The sequence below is a fragment of the Haliotis rubra genome, unplaced genomic scaffold, assembly GCF_003918875.1.
Source record: "Haliotis rubra isolate DU_JTF1 unplaced genomic scaffold, ASM391887v1 Scf61, whole genome shotgun sequence".
In the NCBI taxonomy this organism is placed as follows: Eukaryota; Metazoa; Mollusca; class Gastropoda; order Lepetellida; family Haliotidae; genus Haliotis; species Haliotis rubra.
In genome coordinates this window covers 414,086-431,398 of record NW_025767313.1, presented here as the reverse complement: position 1 = coordinate 431,398, position 17,313 = coordinate 414,086, and the positions used below count along the sequence as shown (strand labels likewise).

The 17,313-nt window shown below is 42.5% G+C and overlaps 1 protein-coding gene across 1 annotated transcript; it reads right to left on the bottom strand.

Moving 5' to 3' along the window:
- Positions 1-10,532: 10,532 nt before the first annotated feature.
- LOC124255825 (stomatin-like protein 2, mitochondrial) lies at positions 10,533-16,317 on the bottom strand. The gene is made up of 11 exons (XM_046689763.1): positions 16,179-16,317; positions 15,377-15,511; positions 14,687-14,786; positions 14,305-14,363; positions 13,655-13,787; positions 12,910-12,966; positions 12,295-12,387; positions 11,904-12,002; positions 11,524-11,603; positions 11,188-11,316; positions 10,533-10,974 (listed from the first exon to the last, which is right to left on the bottom strand). Exons 1-11 carry the CDS (start codon positions 16,221-16,223, stop codon positions 10,780-10,782), a joined length of 1,125 nt encoding a protein of 374 aa, XP_046545719.1. The 5' UTR covers positions 16,224-16,317; the 3' UTR covers positions 10,533-10,779.
- Between the last annotated feature and the right edge of the window lie 996 nt (positions 16,318-17,313).

Below are 17,313 nucleotides of genomic sequence, written 5' to 3'. Positions count from 1 at the left end.
AAATGTGTAGCCGCGCTCATCATTTTGATGATTTCGACATCAACGACGACATGCCGAATCGTTGCTTTGTCGTCAATTGCTCCTAGGGTCGGGCGATGGTGTCCCCATGCACAGATTTCCACAGGACCCGCAGTTCGTGCTAAATGGGTTATGTTTGTGAGTGCGAAGCGAGCGTTGTGGAAGCCTGAAACGATATCTTACTTGTGTTCAGATCGCTTCACGGAAGTTAAAGAATCAAAACTACTTACTAGTTGTAGTAAAATATGCATACGATTGATGACCATAAAGATTTTCTATGACACAACTTGTAACATAACGATTTCTTCCTCGGAACTGAGGTTGTGGTCGAAGTAACAATAATATTGTAAGTAGTATTATATTGATTGACCCACCTCGCTGCCACGAGAGAAATTGTTATGATATACGCTATGTCATGCAAAATCCTATTGGCCATCAATAAAATACATATTTTACTACCAGTAGAAAGTAGTTTTGATTTTGTAACTCGGTGAAAACAAACCTAAATACCATTTATCCTCAGACTGGCGGATGTTCCCGATAGGGCGCCGCCATTTTTAAAAATAAAAAATCTGTTAGAATTAATGAGATTATAGTTTGTTTTCATCAAGTTAGAAAATCAAGACTACTTTCTACTCATTGTTAAATATGTATTGGAATCATAACCAAACGGATTTTGCATGACACAACTTATAACATAACGATTTCTTCCACGGAAGCGAGGTGGGGGTCGAAGTCACAATACTGCGCGATAAATTTCTTGCTACATTCCCATGGTTAATGTCCACTCACCAGTATGTAGATACTAGTCAATGTGCGTCTTTATATTTGGTCTTATAATCCTAATTAGTTTATTATCACACTTGTATGCATTTTGAAACTAAATAAAAAGGAGACGATCTGCTGATACTTATAGTGAATTTATAACAGAACTGTAATATCTAGACATTTTATAGTTTGCCAATGTGAATCATAATTCGCACACACACCCTAGTGCATGTTGTCTGTCTCATTACACTTCACGGCGAAATCAATGATTCTGTTGAATGCTACGACAAATGAATAAAAACAAAATGCAAATATTAAAATTAAAACAGATTAAAGTTATAGGAACAATATCAGGCCATTACCTTGTTCGAGGAATGTATCCATCAATATCCACAAAACTGTTCCAAATGATGTGTCTTTTAACAGTTTAATATACGAAAAGTGATAAATCTTTTCAGGTATTGGTGTATAGTCTCATTGGTCACCCAAGATAGCACACCTGGCAACTAATTGCATAATGTCCGCCTTTCTTTAAAAACAGTAATTTAGTTAGCCAATAATGGGCAATCAATCAATGTATTGCCGGTTAATCCTTTGAAGAAGGACGTTGTTTTTACGCAGACACCGACACGACAGAGTGTATTCAGTATAGATTAGTAAATCTACATACATAAACACTACCTTTTGACAATTCCGCTGTGTAAGATAAAAGTAATTAATCAATCAGCGTGTTATCGGTTAATCCTTTGATCGATGTTTATAATGTTGAATATTTACTCCAGACACAAGAAATGCCAAATGGGAACCTTTGTCGGGTAATCTAAGTGTGTTACCACTAATTATACCTGTTATAAATTCATTAACTGACCATCAAGTGAATGATGACAAATAACATGTGTAGGTTTATACCACCTAACACGGGTTACAACGAGGGAGTATTAATTGCTGTATTGCATGTGAAAACTTATGGGCCGACACTGTTTTGAGAATACAAACAGATTTTTACATGACATGATTAAATATCGAGGTAAAACAACACAGAAATGGGATCAATTTGGATCAGTCATTATACAAATAGGGCCTAACGACACCAATCGATTTTGACAGAATCGTCTATGAAAACAAGTTGTAACTCGGAAACTAGGCAAAGCAGGAGACAAAATTAAATGACAGTAGATTGTGAGAACATATAGCTTTCATTTTCCACAACAATTGTCACGATTTCAGGTTTATACAAGCCTGTAAACACGATAATTTACCCCCCTAAAATGTAGATGAATTCTGCATCGGCTCTCAAAGCTATTCCTCATATGACGTCACAGAGGCGCGCCGCTCTGATTGGTTGAAATTTCGTTCGCGGGTGAGAATTGTGCACTGTTGTCAAAAAGGTCGATTTAAGTCAATTAAAGGTCGAAATGAGTAGTTTTAATGACGGGGTTTCATTTATAACGATGCCAGTTAGTGATTTATGTATTTGTACCCCCCTAGGGTTTATGTGACCTTTAACTGTTTGTTGAGTACATCTGATCTATGGGATTTGCGTACTGGATAGTTTTCACAGCTAACAAATGCATAACGTTATGATTTCGCGTTTGATTTGGTCACCAGTACTGGGATGGGATGGATCGTAAGGCAGACTCGTGGACTTTGTGGATCGCGTGTCAACATAACCGACGGCTGGTTAGGATGGCAGGGACATGACTGTTATTAGGCTGCCATCTTATAGCTGGAATATTGCGTATAACAGCAACAGGAGTCAATCAATTGGTTAATGGATCACTATTTTACGTCGAATGTTTGGCCATGTAGTTACGGGACTGACACTGGAAGTAATTAAAAGCATAACTTACGGCTGAAGCCGCGTTACATACACCTTGTTTGCTGATACACGTCATTTGGGAACAAACATGGCTGATGTATTTTCAAACATAATGTGCGTAAATTATTTCCAACGCCTTAAGATCAGCATACCTAAGTTCCAACTTCAGATCAATCATAAAATAACATCATACGAGTGATGCATAACTGGGTCTTAAAAGCAACTTTAACTGAAGTGGAGGGATTTGTTGCTTCTCAGATGGCTTTCAGGATGTGCTATGGCTACTCACTGTGGGTCTGCATGGGAGGCAGGTGCTAAAAGCACTGCCTAGTTGTGCCTGTTCCAATAAGTAATGTGTTCTAAAATGTTACATTCCTACCTATTACACATGTAGTCAAGTACATGTACACATGTATACATAGCCAACATTGTATCTGGTACTGCATAAAGAACAATAAACCATGCAACATCTGCCATGCTGATAAATGGATATAAGGTTATATGAACTGACAGTTTCCTTAACTGGCCTGATCCAATATGTAATTTTCTGAATAAAATTGATATTTTATACTTATCCTGACTCATGAGGTAAGCCCTCCCAACCTCCCCACTAGACACTTTGGATTTCCCTGCAAATTAAAGTGTCGGGCTCATAATTCGGAGAGAGTGAAGCATGTGGGAGCGGTGGCGCCACTTTTCCCGCCAAAACGGCCAGACAGATAACTCATGGTGAGTAGTGATTTTACGTCTGTTTTTATTGAAGGGAGCTTCAATAGAAGATACAAGTGTTCCACTAACGTTCGCAAGAGGAAGGAGACAAGCAGTAAGCATGAGTCAGGATAAGTATAAAATATCAATTTTATTCAGAAAATTACATATTTTTCCTTATCCTGACTCATGCTTATTGCTTGTAGAATCCGTCGGATTTGGTGGTGGGTCAAGCTACTTCTGGATTTCATGTAGTGATTTACGTCTTATATACCCCCCTATGGGAACTTCTTGTTGGCACTTCTATTTTACTGCTAGTCTCTGCTGCTGCTGCTGTAACCCTGTACTTCCAGCTGTCTCTGACGGGGGGACCACAATTGTTAAATTTTGGTCCTGGCTTCTGTTAACATTTTATGTGGATTTTGCGACTCCATCTCTTGATGCAAGCATCAAGTGGAGAAGCGACCCTTTCCTGTACGAGTATCCTTACAAGTACTGGGTCATATCACTTCTGCTAGTCTGTCCTTAGACGTGCATATAGACTCAAAAGCTGAACTCTTCCGAGTGTAGGCTTTTGCAAGTCATGTGATAAAAAGGGCGTGACTTCGTCTCAGAGCCTTTGAGGGACTGTCAACTGTTGTGCAACAACCAGCGGGCCGAAATGGTGAATGCCGGAGACGTCCTCGGTGGCGATGTCCCTCAGGTAATGGTTGGCAAACACCATGTCTGATTTCCAGAATCTCCATTATCGTCCTGATAGAGCAATTCCCATGTAGAGCGAGTGTTGACGCCAGAGCTCTAACTTCGTGTGGGTTGGAGGCTCTTGGAGGATTGAGTCCTGCTGCTTTGTAGGCCCGTAGTATGACAGTTCTGATCCAGATTGATATCGTAGTGCGGGAGACCTCCGTCTGTGTCGCTGTCGATATCGGGACGAAAGACGCTTGAATTTCCGTCTCCTGGTCCTGGATCTTTGTAGGTAGACTTTCAATGCTCTTACTGGGCACAAGGATAGGTCCTGCGTATCCTGTGGTCCAAGGACTGATGATAGTGCTGGGTCGTGGAATTGTCTGTCTGGTTGACCTGGCAGTTGATTCTTTGCGATGAAGTCCCATCTCAGTCCCATATGCACGGTATTTTGATTTTCATCAAATCGTGTTCTCTCAAAGTCCAGAGCATGTATTTCCGACATCCTTGCTGCTGTTGCTAAGGCGATCAGGAACAGCGTCTTCTGCGTCAAGAACTCGAAGGATGTCCTCTCTAATGGTTCGTAGACGTCACTGGTGAGATGTCGTAGAACTACGTTGAGGTCCCACGCCGGAGCTTTGAATCTCTGTTGTTGGTCCTCCAATTTAAAAGAGCGTAGTAAGGCCAGTAACTCTGGTACTTTCGTCAGTTTTGCACTCGTCCTCATGGTGATGACTGAGCTCAATGCCGCTAGGTATGTTGAGAGTGTTGACCCTTTTAACCGCTTCGTTTGTCGTAGGTGACAAAGGTAGTCCGCCACTTGAGGGTGTGTCGCCTTTATGGCTGTAAAGCCGTTCCTCGCAGCGTTTGTCTCGAAACTTCGCCACTTGTCGTCGTACAAGGTGCGTGTAGACTTGCGTAGAGCTAGTGTGACTGCTTTCGCTGCCCTGGTGGAATATCCTCTCTTGCTCTAGCACGCCTTGATACAGTCCACACGTGTAGCCGGAATACCTGTTGAGGTTGTCCTAATTCTTGTATGAGAATGGGGAACCATATTCTCACTGGCCAGTAAGGCGTGACCAAAATCAGTTGTAGGTCTGCTGATTTTCTGCAACACCCTCGGTATTAGAGCTGGTGGTGGAAACGCGTAAGCGTTTAGTCCTTCCCAGGAGATGCTTAGAGCGTCCGTTGCCCATGTTTGTGGATCTGGTATTGGTGAGACGAATGTTGTCAGTTGATTGTTGAATCTCCTGGCGAAGAGGTCTATTAGCGGTACTTCCATCTCTTGGATGATCTGCTTGAAGATCTCTGGATGTAGCATCCATTCTGTTGGGGATGGCTGTGTTGGACGGGATAGTGCGTCTGCTATCACATTCTTGGCTCCTGGAATGTGGCATGCTCTTGTGTGGATGTTCAGGTTGTCTGTTATGCTGAACAGTTGAAAGCAGAGGTCCAGGAGGTTCGCCGACCTTGTCGATCCTTGTCTGTTTATGTAGAACGCCACTGTGGAGTTGTCCGTATGCACCATCAGATGAGCATTCTCCAGAATGTTTGTCCAGTGGAGTATGGCGTTTAGTACTGCTTTCATTTCCAGCATGTTGATGTGCAGATCTTTCTCCTCTCTTTGGTCCATGTCCCACCTGACACTTCGTCGTCGAGATGTGCTCCCCAGCCTTGGAGCGATGCGTCCACGTAGAGATGCGTCTTGCACTCCGGTTCTGTTAAATAGGTGCCTCCGCAAACATTCGATCTCTGGGTCCACCATAGTGGATATGGGCATAGTGCGTCCGGGAGTCCGAAGTGTTCCGGGTCGTCCAGATGAGCATTGATGAAGAGCTGTAGTGGGCGTAGTTGTAGTCGGTCCTCTGGTACCACTATGCGGTTCTGTGTTGTGACGAACCGGATTCCTAGGAACTGCAGGTCCTGTGTAGGTTCTAGGTCCGACTTGAGGAGATTCACTAGCCACCCCAGTTGTGTAAGCAGTCTGTAGTCTGAGATGCTTGGGATTTTGATGTACTTGAATCCCATCGTCTAGGTAGAATGCACTGCGTAGACCTCGATGATGTAGGTATGTGACTATGGGCTTCGTCACCCTTGTAAACAAACAGGGGGCCGATGATATTCCAAATGGCAGGACCTTCCATTGGTAGTGTCGTCCGTCCAGTATAAACCTCAGGTACTTCCTTGAGTCCGGATGTACAGGAATATGCAGGTAGGCGTCCTGTAGATCTATGCTGGCCATGTAGTCCATCGGATGGACGAGGTGTAGGAGTTCGGTAGATGTATCATGCTGAACTTTGGTGGTCTGCGCAGATCATCTCTGTTGAAGGCCCTCATGTTGTAGATGAGTCGGAACTTTTCTTTGGAGTTTTTCTTTGGCACTAGAAAACTGGGGAGTAGAATCCTGGTGAGAACTGGTCCTGGTCCACCACTTCCATGGCTTCCTTCTCTAGTAGATATGTGACCGCTTCTCGTAGCCTCTCTGTCCGATGGGTCGTAAAGTTGAACTTCTGAGGTTCGTCTGTCAACGGCGGAGTTGCTTGTAGTTGTATGCGATATCCGTCTCTTAGGATGCTGGATACAAATGGATCTTGAAGAATTCACCAGTTCTCCCAGCAGTTTTGTAAACGTCCACCCACTTGTGAAGGTTGTACAGGAACGGCTGATGGTGGAAGACTCCAGTCGTTCCGAACCCCTCCTTCATCGTCTCTGATCCTTGGCGCCTCTGGGTGCCCTGCCTCGTCCGGGTCGTCCTCTATAGTTACCGGCTGGGCGACGAAAAGAGTCCTTCCCTCCTCTGAAGGTGCTCATTTTCTTGTCTCTTGCCTTCTGGATGCCTGCGAACTTCGATTTGCCCGAGTAGCGCTGGGACGACTGCCTGATGACACTGGCTAGTGTATCGATGGACTTTATCATGAGGACTTCTCTGGAGTCTTTGGTAACTTCTTTGGTGACGTCGTCAATCTCCCCTGCGAAGATGGATGATGTCGACCATGGGGCTCTGTACAGCGACTTTGTGAAGCGTTCGCTCTAGTTGCAGGATGCCAGTAGTCCTTCGTCTCGCCAACGTCAACGCTGCTGAGATGGATGATAGATGGTCCATCATAAACTGCTGGTCTTTCTTCTGCATGAGTAGAGCAGAGTAGATCTTTCGGTCCTCCTCTGCGGTCGAGTCCTTGAACTTGGCGATGAGCGTCTCATTCACTGCCCTGGATCTGTTCAGGCTGAAGAACATCCTTCTGGACATCTTCTCTATCTGCGCCAGCTTTTTGTCGTCAATCTTATAAGACTTGGTCTGGGCGTCGTTGATGACCTTGTAGTTATAATTGATCTCTTGTGCCTTCATGAAGGGGTCCATATTGTGTAGAGAGAACTTCTTAGCGTTGAACTGTGGAATATTCGGCGCCTGGGATTTTGTTGCTTTCATGAAGGCTGCGTCCAAGTTCTCTGGAACTTCCGAGATGGGATCAATTGGCGGTAGAGTGATCGTGGTCGACATCATCGCCCTTCATCAGGTAATGCGAGTGCTGCATTCTCTTCTTTAGAGGGTGACGCTAACTCCAGTCCGTTGGCCATCCAATATCTTATCTCTGCGTCCGAGAAGATAATACCTCCATCATCCTCTGTTTAAGGGGTGCTGATCTGGGATGGTTGATCATCCTCCGCTGGGGATCTGTGTGGAGACCTGCGCTGACACCTGCGCGCGCGCGGCGATCGCGCGGGAGATGAGCCTGTAGAGCTGCGCTTGTAGGGCTTATCTGCGCGGAGGCGAGGCGAGCGCCTCTTGGTTCATGAATGCCTCGGCGAATCCCTTGACAATTTGTGAGATGTTGATGACGTCCTTGAGACGGTCTCTGAAGACCTTCGCGAAGGCTGTTCATCTGGGTTGTCAATGGAAGGCCTCTCCGATGTGTCGATGTGTCGTTGGCGGTGGGTCCTTTGTGCAGGTCTGGGTCCTCTCTGTGGGTGGTGTCCAGGGCTGGTTGTCGATCTCTTTCCTGCGCCTCTCCATCATCTCCATTATCTGCTGCGGGAACTGCTGCATGAAGGCCCCAGGGTTGAATGTCTGCGGTGATAGATGAGCTGCCCTCTGTGCGTTGGTAGCGATATGGTCCAGGGATCGCTCATCTGCCGTCAGCGTAGATACCTCGGACTGCGTAGATAACTGCGCTGATGTTACCGTTGCTGAGGCCTGCTTCTTCTTGGGGCGATGTATCTCCGGGATGATGAGCGGCGGCTCATCATAGAGACCTCTTTCCTCCACCTCTTTCCTCCACCATCTTTTCCTCAGCCGAGAAAGTCCTAGTCATCTGCGCAGACGTCCCCGTAGAGCTGCTCGCCGTCTTAGGGTTGTGTGGCCGTCTCGGCGTGGAGGATGGCTTCTTCTTGGATGTCCGAAGTGGCAGCCCTCTTCTTCAAAGTGGCGGACAACGTCCCACGCCCATCCTCCGAGGATATCTCCGGCGGATCACTGGAAGGAAGAGGGTCGTCTGACAGCAGTTGACACGGGAGGGACTCAGCCGGCTTATCCATGACTTGAAAAAGTCGCCTGGATTTGTCTTTGGCACGCCTAAGTACACAGAAAATATATTTATTAAATTCAATATTGGTTAAATGCTGACAAAGGTTGCAGCGAGAGCTGGAAGTACATGGTGTTGTGCAGCTAGGGCACAATAAATGCGGGTCTGCAGCAGAGAACCTAAACCTACAACGAAAACAGGTTTTCATGAAATGTAAACAACTGAACAAACAGACAAAACCGTGAATAAACAGTGAAAAATACGAATAAATTTCAAACCATATTGTTGAAGGATACTCCCTAAACCCCTATAAAGGTAATGTATAGGGTAATAACTAATTATAAAAGGATATAGTGCCGTATAGAAGACACAGACGCTCTCCCAACCGTCCACTAGGGCGAAGGAGAGAGTGAAGCATGTGGGAGCGGTGGCGCCACTTTTCCCGCCAAAACGGCCAGACAGATAACTCATGGTTAGTAGGGATTTTACGTCTGTTTTTATTGAAGGGAGCTTCAATAGAAGATACAAGTGTTCCACAAACGTTCGCAAGAGGAAGGAGACAAGCAATAAGCATGAGTCAGGATAAGGAAAAATAATCAATATGGCCTCCTCCAGACATTTTGAACAGAGTAGGTCTTCATTGCCCATGCTTAACAATGTGCAATCTGTATTAATGGTAGATCCCTGCCTGATAGATACTTGCTGTATTCAAGGTCACCATGATATATCTATAATAGGTGTAATGGTGACAGCACCATTTTGAACCTTGGATTTGGTCCTAGTTTGTTTCAGTACCTGAACCACAATATTTTCCCAATAACCTAGCCCTCCCTGCAATCCTACTGACTGACTGACTGAGTTTGGTTTTACGCCGCTTTTAGCAATATTCAAGCAACATCACGGCGGGGGACACCAGAAATGGGCTTCACACAATGTACCCATGTGGGGATTCGAACCGGGATCTTCGGCATGGCGAGCCAACACTTTAACCACTAGGCTACCCCACCGCCCCCCCTGCAATCCTAAAGCCCTAAATGAAGCAAGTCTAGATTTTAGGTTCTTAGATGATTTTGTTGATGTTCCAAATAGATCTTGCACCTGTAGCCTTCAAGTAACATTGTAGGTTGCAAGTTTCCAAACTGTAAGATAATACTGTTTAGACAATAGGGGGAGGGGGGCGGCTTGACTGGGCCACATGAGGTGATGACTGCTGCACTCTGGTCAGACTCCAAGATGGGACAGGGCCTAAAACGAGTGCCAATAAATATGCCTGTCACTTAAACGGTTATCTGATGGTTGTATGATGTGGTTTCTAATTAATAATAACCGAGCATGTGTAGCCCCAATGCAGATGTTATTAGTCTCTGAATCTTCCATCTCACTGGGGCTCCTTTTCAATTTAAATGGGTTTACATGGTATATTTAATATATACTCAGAGACTAAGCGTTTGTCTAATTCGGTCTCAACTTTGAATTTATTGAAGAATATTGTACCTGTACATTGAAGTTGGCAAGGTCTTGTACCATTTCTAGCAAAAAGTACATTGCAATATAAAAAAATTCTTAAACCTATTATGTATTCACGTTTTAGTCGAATTGTACTTCAGCGATGAATAAGACCTCTTGACCTTACTCGACATGAGTAAATACAAGGCGTCTCTGCCTCACGTTCCTGGTTACATTAAAAAGTCTTTTAGTCAGATTAACAAATGTAAAACATGTTGTCCGAGCTGTGAATAAAAATGCTTGAAGAAAGAGTGGCACATCAAGCGGACAACCCAAACAGTGCTGACTGCTGTGTGCCAAATAAGGTACATAATTTGCCAAAAATGTCAATGACCATTGCCCATCAAAATTGTACATTTGTCGTTGTACATTTGTCGTTGTACATATGTTGTGTTCTTAATTTCTTGTGTCTACAATCATATTGCCATGTAAGGATAATTCTGTTACTTGATGTGTCTGGATGTTCACGCCTTGTCATCTAGAATGTCGGATCTCTCAAAGTTAAAACACACTGTACATGGTTTTATTCAACATACACTCAAGTAATATACACATATTGTACATAGTTTCTGTGTCACGCAGCCAACTTAAAATATGGAGTTGATCTGTTCGCACTATAATGTGAGTCTGTATGCCCCGTTTGTTCCTGGGTCCCGGTCTCTGGTCACCAGTTTCAATAGGAACAATTGTCATTATTTCAAGAATGTAGATTGTCCAAGGGGGAAACTACCACTGTTTCTACTACCACACAAATCATCACGAATCTCCCTTGGGCTTCTGAAGCTTCTCTATATCGCCCAGTGTTTTGTTTGTCTGGCCAGACTGTGAATCATCAAATGTGAATATGTCCTCCTGACTGAAGGAGTCATCCGATGCCTTGCCCTGCTCCTCCGTCTCCTCTTCTACTGTGTGAGGGTCATGGACAGCCAGGTTCTTGTACACGGCCATTGCCTGAAACATAAGTGTCCAGGTATTAGACATGTAAGAAACGGCAAAGATCATTTCAACATAGGACCAGCATTACACAGAAAGAGTTACTTCCCTTGAATATCATTGTCGCTGTAAGTTGAGATGTTTAAAAGCAGACATGTGAATAAAATGTTGTTGAGATTTTATACCATGCTGCATGTAACTGTGTTAAGCTAGTAGTGTTCTCCATCTTACCTGTGCTACAACATTGCTGACATCCCCACTGTTAGAAGGCAGGATCAGTGTGTTGCCCCGCTTGGCCAGGTTACTGAAGGCGGCCACATACTGCTCGGCTATGTTGTAGGATACTGCATTAATACCTTGCTGCAAGAAGAACACAGAACGTCAGTTATCAGCATTTTGGATTGACAAAACTGCCCATTACAGTTTAGAGTTCCATAAGTAAGTTTCATACATTTTGAAAGTTCAATGCAGCTTCTGTAAATTCCCCACTGATTTCACTCGATGCCATGACAAGACATATTTCACTGTTCCACATCACGGTAGTTAACCCTTAAACATTCCACCTACCTTCTGAGAGAGAGCACCTGCCACAATCTTGACTGAGCGGGCTTTAGCACCAGCCTTGGCTATTAGGGCTTCAGCCTCACCTGTGAGTAGACAGATATTGTCAGTCACCTGGACACCTACACATGTTACCTGTCAGTCACACAGACACCTCTACACTTAATGACACTCACCTATCCACCTGTACATGTTACTGACCACCTCTACCTGGTGTGTTAATTGCCAGTACACACTACATGTTGACTGTCAGTCACCTGTACAACTCTACATGTTGAATGCTGATTACCCATACACCACTACTTGTAGAACCTTTACATGTTGAATGTCAGTCCCATGTAACCACCACTTGCTGAATGTTACCTGTTAATGTGTTATTGTCTTACCTGTAGCCTGGTTGATCTGCTCAGTCTTGTTAGCTTCAGAGTTGAGGATCCGAGACTGCTTCTTGCCCTCAGCCACATTGATCTCTGCTTCCCGAATACCTGCAATATACATCTCATGTCAGAAACCACACCATGACAAACAACATCACATACAGGACCTAGGGAAGCATGAACATCGATCTATGCAACAGAGATACAATGACGTGTGCTCCCAATCGTGCTAGTCGCCTCTGAAGACAATCATGGGTTGCTGAAGACCATTTCTAACCCGGATCTTCACGGGTTTCACATACAGAGCCTGGGAAACACATGTTAACAAGATCCAGAAAAGGACCTGGGGAACACATCAGGATCATGACAGGACCTGGGAAAAGAAACCAACTAACCCTACCTTCAGATTCCAATATGGCTGCCCTTTTCTTTCTCTCAGCTTCAACCTGCATTTGCATAGCTTCCTGAACTCGGGATGGTAGCTTGATGTCTCCTGCACAAAACACACAACCATGATGACAATAAAGGTAGAGGCGATACATATGAAAATACTAAACAAGCAATCAAACATGCAAAATGTTCCTGTCATCACATCAGTGATGCATAATGTTCCTGTCATCACATCAGTGAGGCATAATGTTCCTGTCATCACATCAGTGATGCATAATGTTCCTGCCATCACTTCAGTGATGCATAATGTTCCTGTCATCACATCAGTGATGCATAATGTTCCTGTCATCACATCAGTGATGCATAATGTTCCTGTCATCATATCAGTGATGCATAATGTTCCGGTCATCACATCAGTGATGCAAAATGTTCCTGTCATCATATCAGTGATGCATAATGACAATGATTTTCGTTTTACAGAATAAGAACTGAAGCATTTATAGTTCAAATCATGATTATCTGTCCATTACTATTATCAAAATTGTGGAAGAGCAAATACCATAATTTTTTTCTACCATAATGTGGAGATAACACGGACAACTGTAGAGTACAACTACTGACTTACTGATTTCATACCGCATACATGTGATGCCCCAAGCCTCGGATGCCTTGTTAAGTGCATCTACAATAACAACGCATCATGAATAAGAAAAACTGCACATCACCAATTCAACACAGCATAGCATTGATCTGATTAACCCAAATGTTAACCTGGTTAAGACACAAAGTTCCCTATCCAATTTTCTGAAACATGTCTAACCAATTTTCAAACGTTAAAATCAGGACACGGCCATGTTTGTTGGAAAGCATCCTACATTCCCCGGTGCCTCATGTCCATCTGCTTCAAGGTGTTGTGGGTGATGATGAATGTGCAACTGAAATGGTATGACAACCAATATGGCCAATGATACTAATATGTTGACTAAAAGTTAAAAGTAGCCGTTTCTAAAGTATAGTCTGTGAACATGTTCAAGATCATTTGTAGATCAAACAGACATTGTAGAGGTGACAACTCTACAGCTGAATCATGAATGTTGTGATGTGCTGTAAGAGTGAAAACTTCTTTTTGCATCTTTTGGAAAAAAAAAATGATCGTGCTGAATTTAACATTTTCAAAATAAAGTGTCTTAGGTGTGTTTTAAGGAGACTGCTTCAAACGTTTACTCAAATCTCACTTGAGTATACTGTCTTTTACAAGAAGCACTGTAACAACCCAAAGCTATGACTCAGTTGTATTCCTGGATGTCTGCAGGAAAACCTATATCACTCTGATGAAAATGAAAAGAAATTTACAGTCCTGATTGACGTACCAACAATGAGCACATTGAGTGATTCTCTCTCCCTAAACACTGTGTCCAGAGCAATCTTGCCTATCTCGGATCTCATGGTGGTCTGTGCTAGCTGCGTAATGGCATACTCAGGGTCTTCTACTCCATAGCTGGCCTGGAAGTGACACAGTAACCACATGCATTACATCACTGCCAGACATAACACACTGACTCATCAGTTCTACCACAACAGGGCAGCTCCATGTGGCATAAAGGGAATGATTGATAGTCTTTATAGACACACGTAAAAATGATAAACTTAGGTGCTGACAAAACAAAAATGATGAGGAAGAATCTGGAATTTGTTCCAAGAACTTACGTTCAGCAGGTCTTGACTCAAAAATGCCACGAACACATCTCATCTATTAATACATGATATATGACCTGTTTGTAAGAGGTCTCTTAGACACATGGCCAACAGATCTGTGTCAAAGACCACTTTAGAAATCAACAGTTATTTCCCTTGTTCTTTATAAATCCACTTTGAATGTTTTATCAGTGTCATGAATACACAATGGTGTCAAGTGACTCAGTCTTAAGATAAACATCATAAATGGGACATTGTTATTACTGATATTCCATTTCATATTTGCCTAATTCTTGACTTAAGGAATGGTTATCAAAGGACTTACCTTATATGGATCTGTGACTCTCAGATACAAGACAGCATCCATTGTAAGTGTAACATTGTCTGAAATGATGAAGGATACTATTGATGCCAACAAACAATGGTAAACAGGGTAAAACACCACAGATGCTTCCTACCCAAAATTAAACAAGTATGCCAGCAACCACTTACCGGTACAGTCAATACTTGCAGTAAAATTTAAGAAAATGCACAAAGGCCAAATCAACATGGCAACCAACACCTTCATAACATGAAGATGCAAACAAATCATTACGCTGAATCATATACTTTTCATCATTTTTCCTTGTATCACCAACTTTACTTAACCATGTGTGTAGTGTGATGTACATTGTGACTGACATACACCGCCATCACAAAGCCATTACCTAGTGTTATGGCAGCTTGATGAGGAACATCAATAGCTATTTCCTTCAGGCTCTGCACATACTTTATTGAATCCACAACAGGTAAAATGAAGTTTAAACCCTGAAACAAGAAAAGTTGCAAAATATAGTTAGGTCTATGTATGCATCACTTGTGTTGTTTAATGTCTGGTATAAAAATTCACAAATGATATTCACAGCTAACACAAAATACACAGATATTTGCCTATTTGTCTGCTTTTTTAATTACTTGACTTGCACATGTTAAACCCACAACAGTACTGAGTGAGTAAGTTTAGTTCTAATTTTAAGCTGCTTTTAGCAATATTTCAGCAATATCATGTCAGAGGACACCAGAAATGGGCTTCACACACTGCACAATAAAATATGATTTTCAAGATTTCTGCAACATTGTCAGTTTGGTAAAGTTTGGAGAAAACATAGATATTTTTAAAAAAGATAACAGTAATCCAATGTCCTGCATTTCCTAGTGAATCGTGCATGACATGATGATACATCCATTTCTGTGCTGACAATGCCAATATATATAGACAAAAAATACTTGCGTTATCAAATTCATGAGCTTCGAGGATAACATTATGTTACTGGAACATCAATGCCCACGTTGTTCATGATCTCAGCGTGATTAATCATGCTAAGGTAACAATTTTCAAAATAGATTAAATGGTCTACCGGTTGTAGGTTTCGTTGATATTTCCCAAATCTTTCAATAATCCATGCTTCTTGTTGTGGTACAAACAACACAACTGTATTCCATGGCAGACTAGACCGGAAACGTGCTTGTTGACGAGTGTGGCGTATAACTTGCTGAAACCAACAATATACAACATGAACAAGAGCAAAAGTAGGTGAGTGAGTGTCTGTCTTTTTGCAGGAATAAAAAATAACCTTGACATTCCCCCCAAAACATCTCGGGGGGAAGATGAGATATATGGACTGAGGATAGAGCTGATGGTTGCCTACCCTAAGATAGCTAGTCCTAGGTGAAGGGACCTCAGGGATTTAGTAAAGCCGAGCAAGAAGGGATGACAGAGTGGATGATGAAAATATGAAGTTAACTGAGAGCAGACGATTGACACAACATGCCATAATAAGCACATGTGACCGTCTGTCCGATGACCTAAAATAGATGAAAAGCAAATAGCAGCGACGTTCTAACGCAAGACCAGCTCTCAGATACTAAACGGCCCCTACTAAACTCACAAACGACCTTCACATTGACCATCTATCAGGGTACGACGACACACAAACTCAGTCAGGATGGTGAGGCAACTGGTTCACACACAAGGCAGCTCGGATTATAAATACTATTAAAAATCGAGGTTTGGCAGGGATGTATATATTTTATGAGTGAATATACAACATGCACCAGGAAACGTGAACTGAGGCCAAGAAATATTTTTTCGAGGAACACGTCTTACAAAAACATGAGAAAACACAATATATCTTTTTGTATATAGGAATCATAATGTACCTGTAGCAATCTCGATGTTCTGGGACTTGCAACACTTCGAATCATTGTTGCGAACTTCGTTTACACTGCTCCCTTGTGTTCTGAGCCGGTGAAAGCAACGTGATAATATTACTTCCGGTAAGAGAGACAAGGCCCGAGGTCAATGTCCCTGGAAATCTATTGGTCATATTATAAACAAGGCCTTATTTTATTGGATAAGAGATTTGACACAAAATATGATGCAAATATTTACTCGAATTGCATGCGAAGTGTCATAAGAAATAATATTCATCCTATGTATAATTTCATCCAGTACAGGGTCAATACATACTGATATTGTTTTTTATATAAATGAATGGTGATCCTCGTGGTTGCGCTTCAAATCAGAGAGCCTTAATTGTACTCTATGCTAAATGATCTGACATGCTCAACTTAAACTCTGAAAATTCTTAGTTTCATGTCCAGATTTAAGATGTTCCTTACATGATTTTATGATCGAGAAGGACAGATATTATACTATTCCAAGAGAAAACAGATTGTGTACATAGTATACATTAATTGTAATTGAAGATGAGTTCCACTCTTTGCTGGCATGACCTTACTACACTGATTTAAGGACAAAATATCTACTGCAGTGTTACCATACATATCCTACTACATGTACGTGTAAATGTAAGTTGTTAATGAACTCTAATAATACAACTCATATTCGCAAACCTGGTATGTTATGTGCCACATTTCTATAGCGCCCTGTTTGAACTACATCTAGATCACTCAAAGGCGTTTCACAAGTTATTTTTCCCTCGATCATTGGATGTCAATCTCAAACGGCATGTATCCACCATGCTTTTGTGCATAGAAAACAACGTCTGCAAACATTGTGGTTGTATGCCATTATTGCAAGCTGACTTTGAACTATAGGCCTGAGGTCTCTTCAGTAGTGGAAAGAAAGAGATTTGAACAATGGCCGGTAGACAGACTTTACATAACGAATATAAAAGGGTCAAATGGTTTGTTTATCACCAAGAAAACAACTTAGAAGCAAAAGGGAAAATCATAATAAAACAATATTACGGTTTCATTAAACATGTTTAAGCTATATACATTCTACGTGGAGTTAGCTATATGTACACTAGAGTTGTGCGTGCGTGTGTAT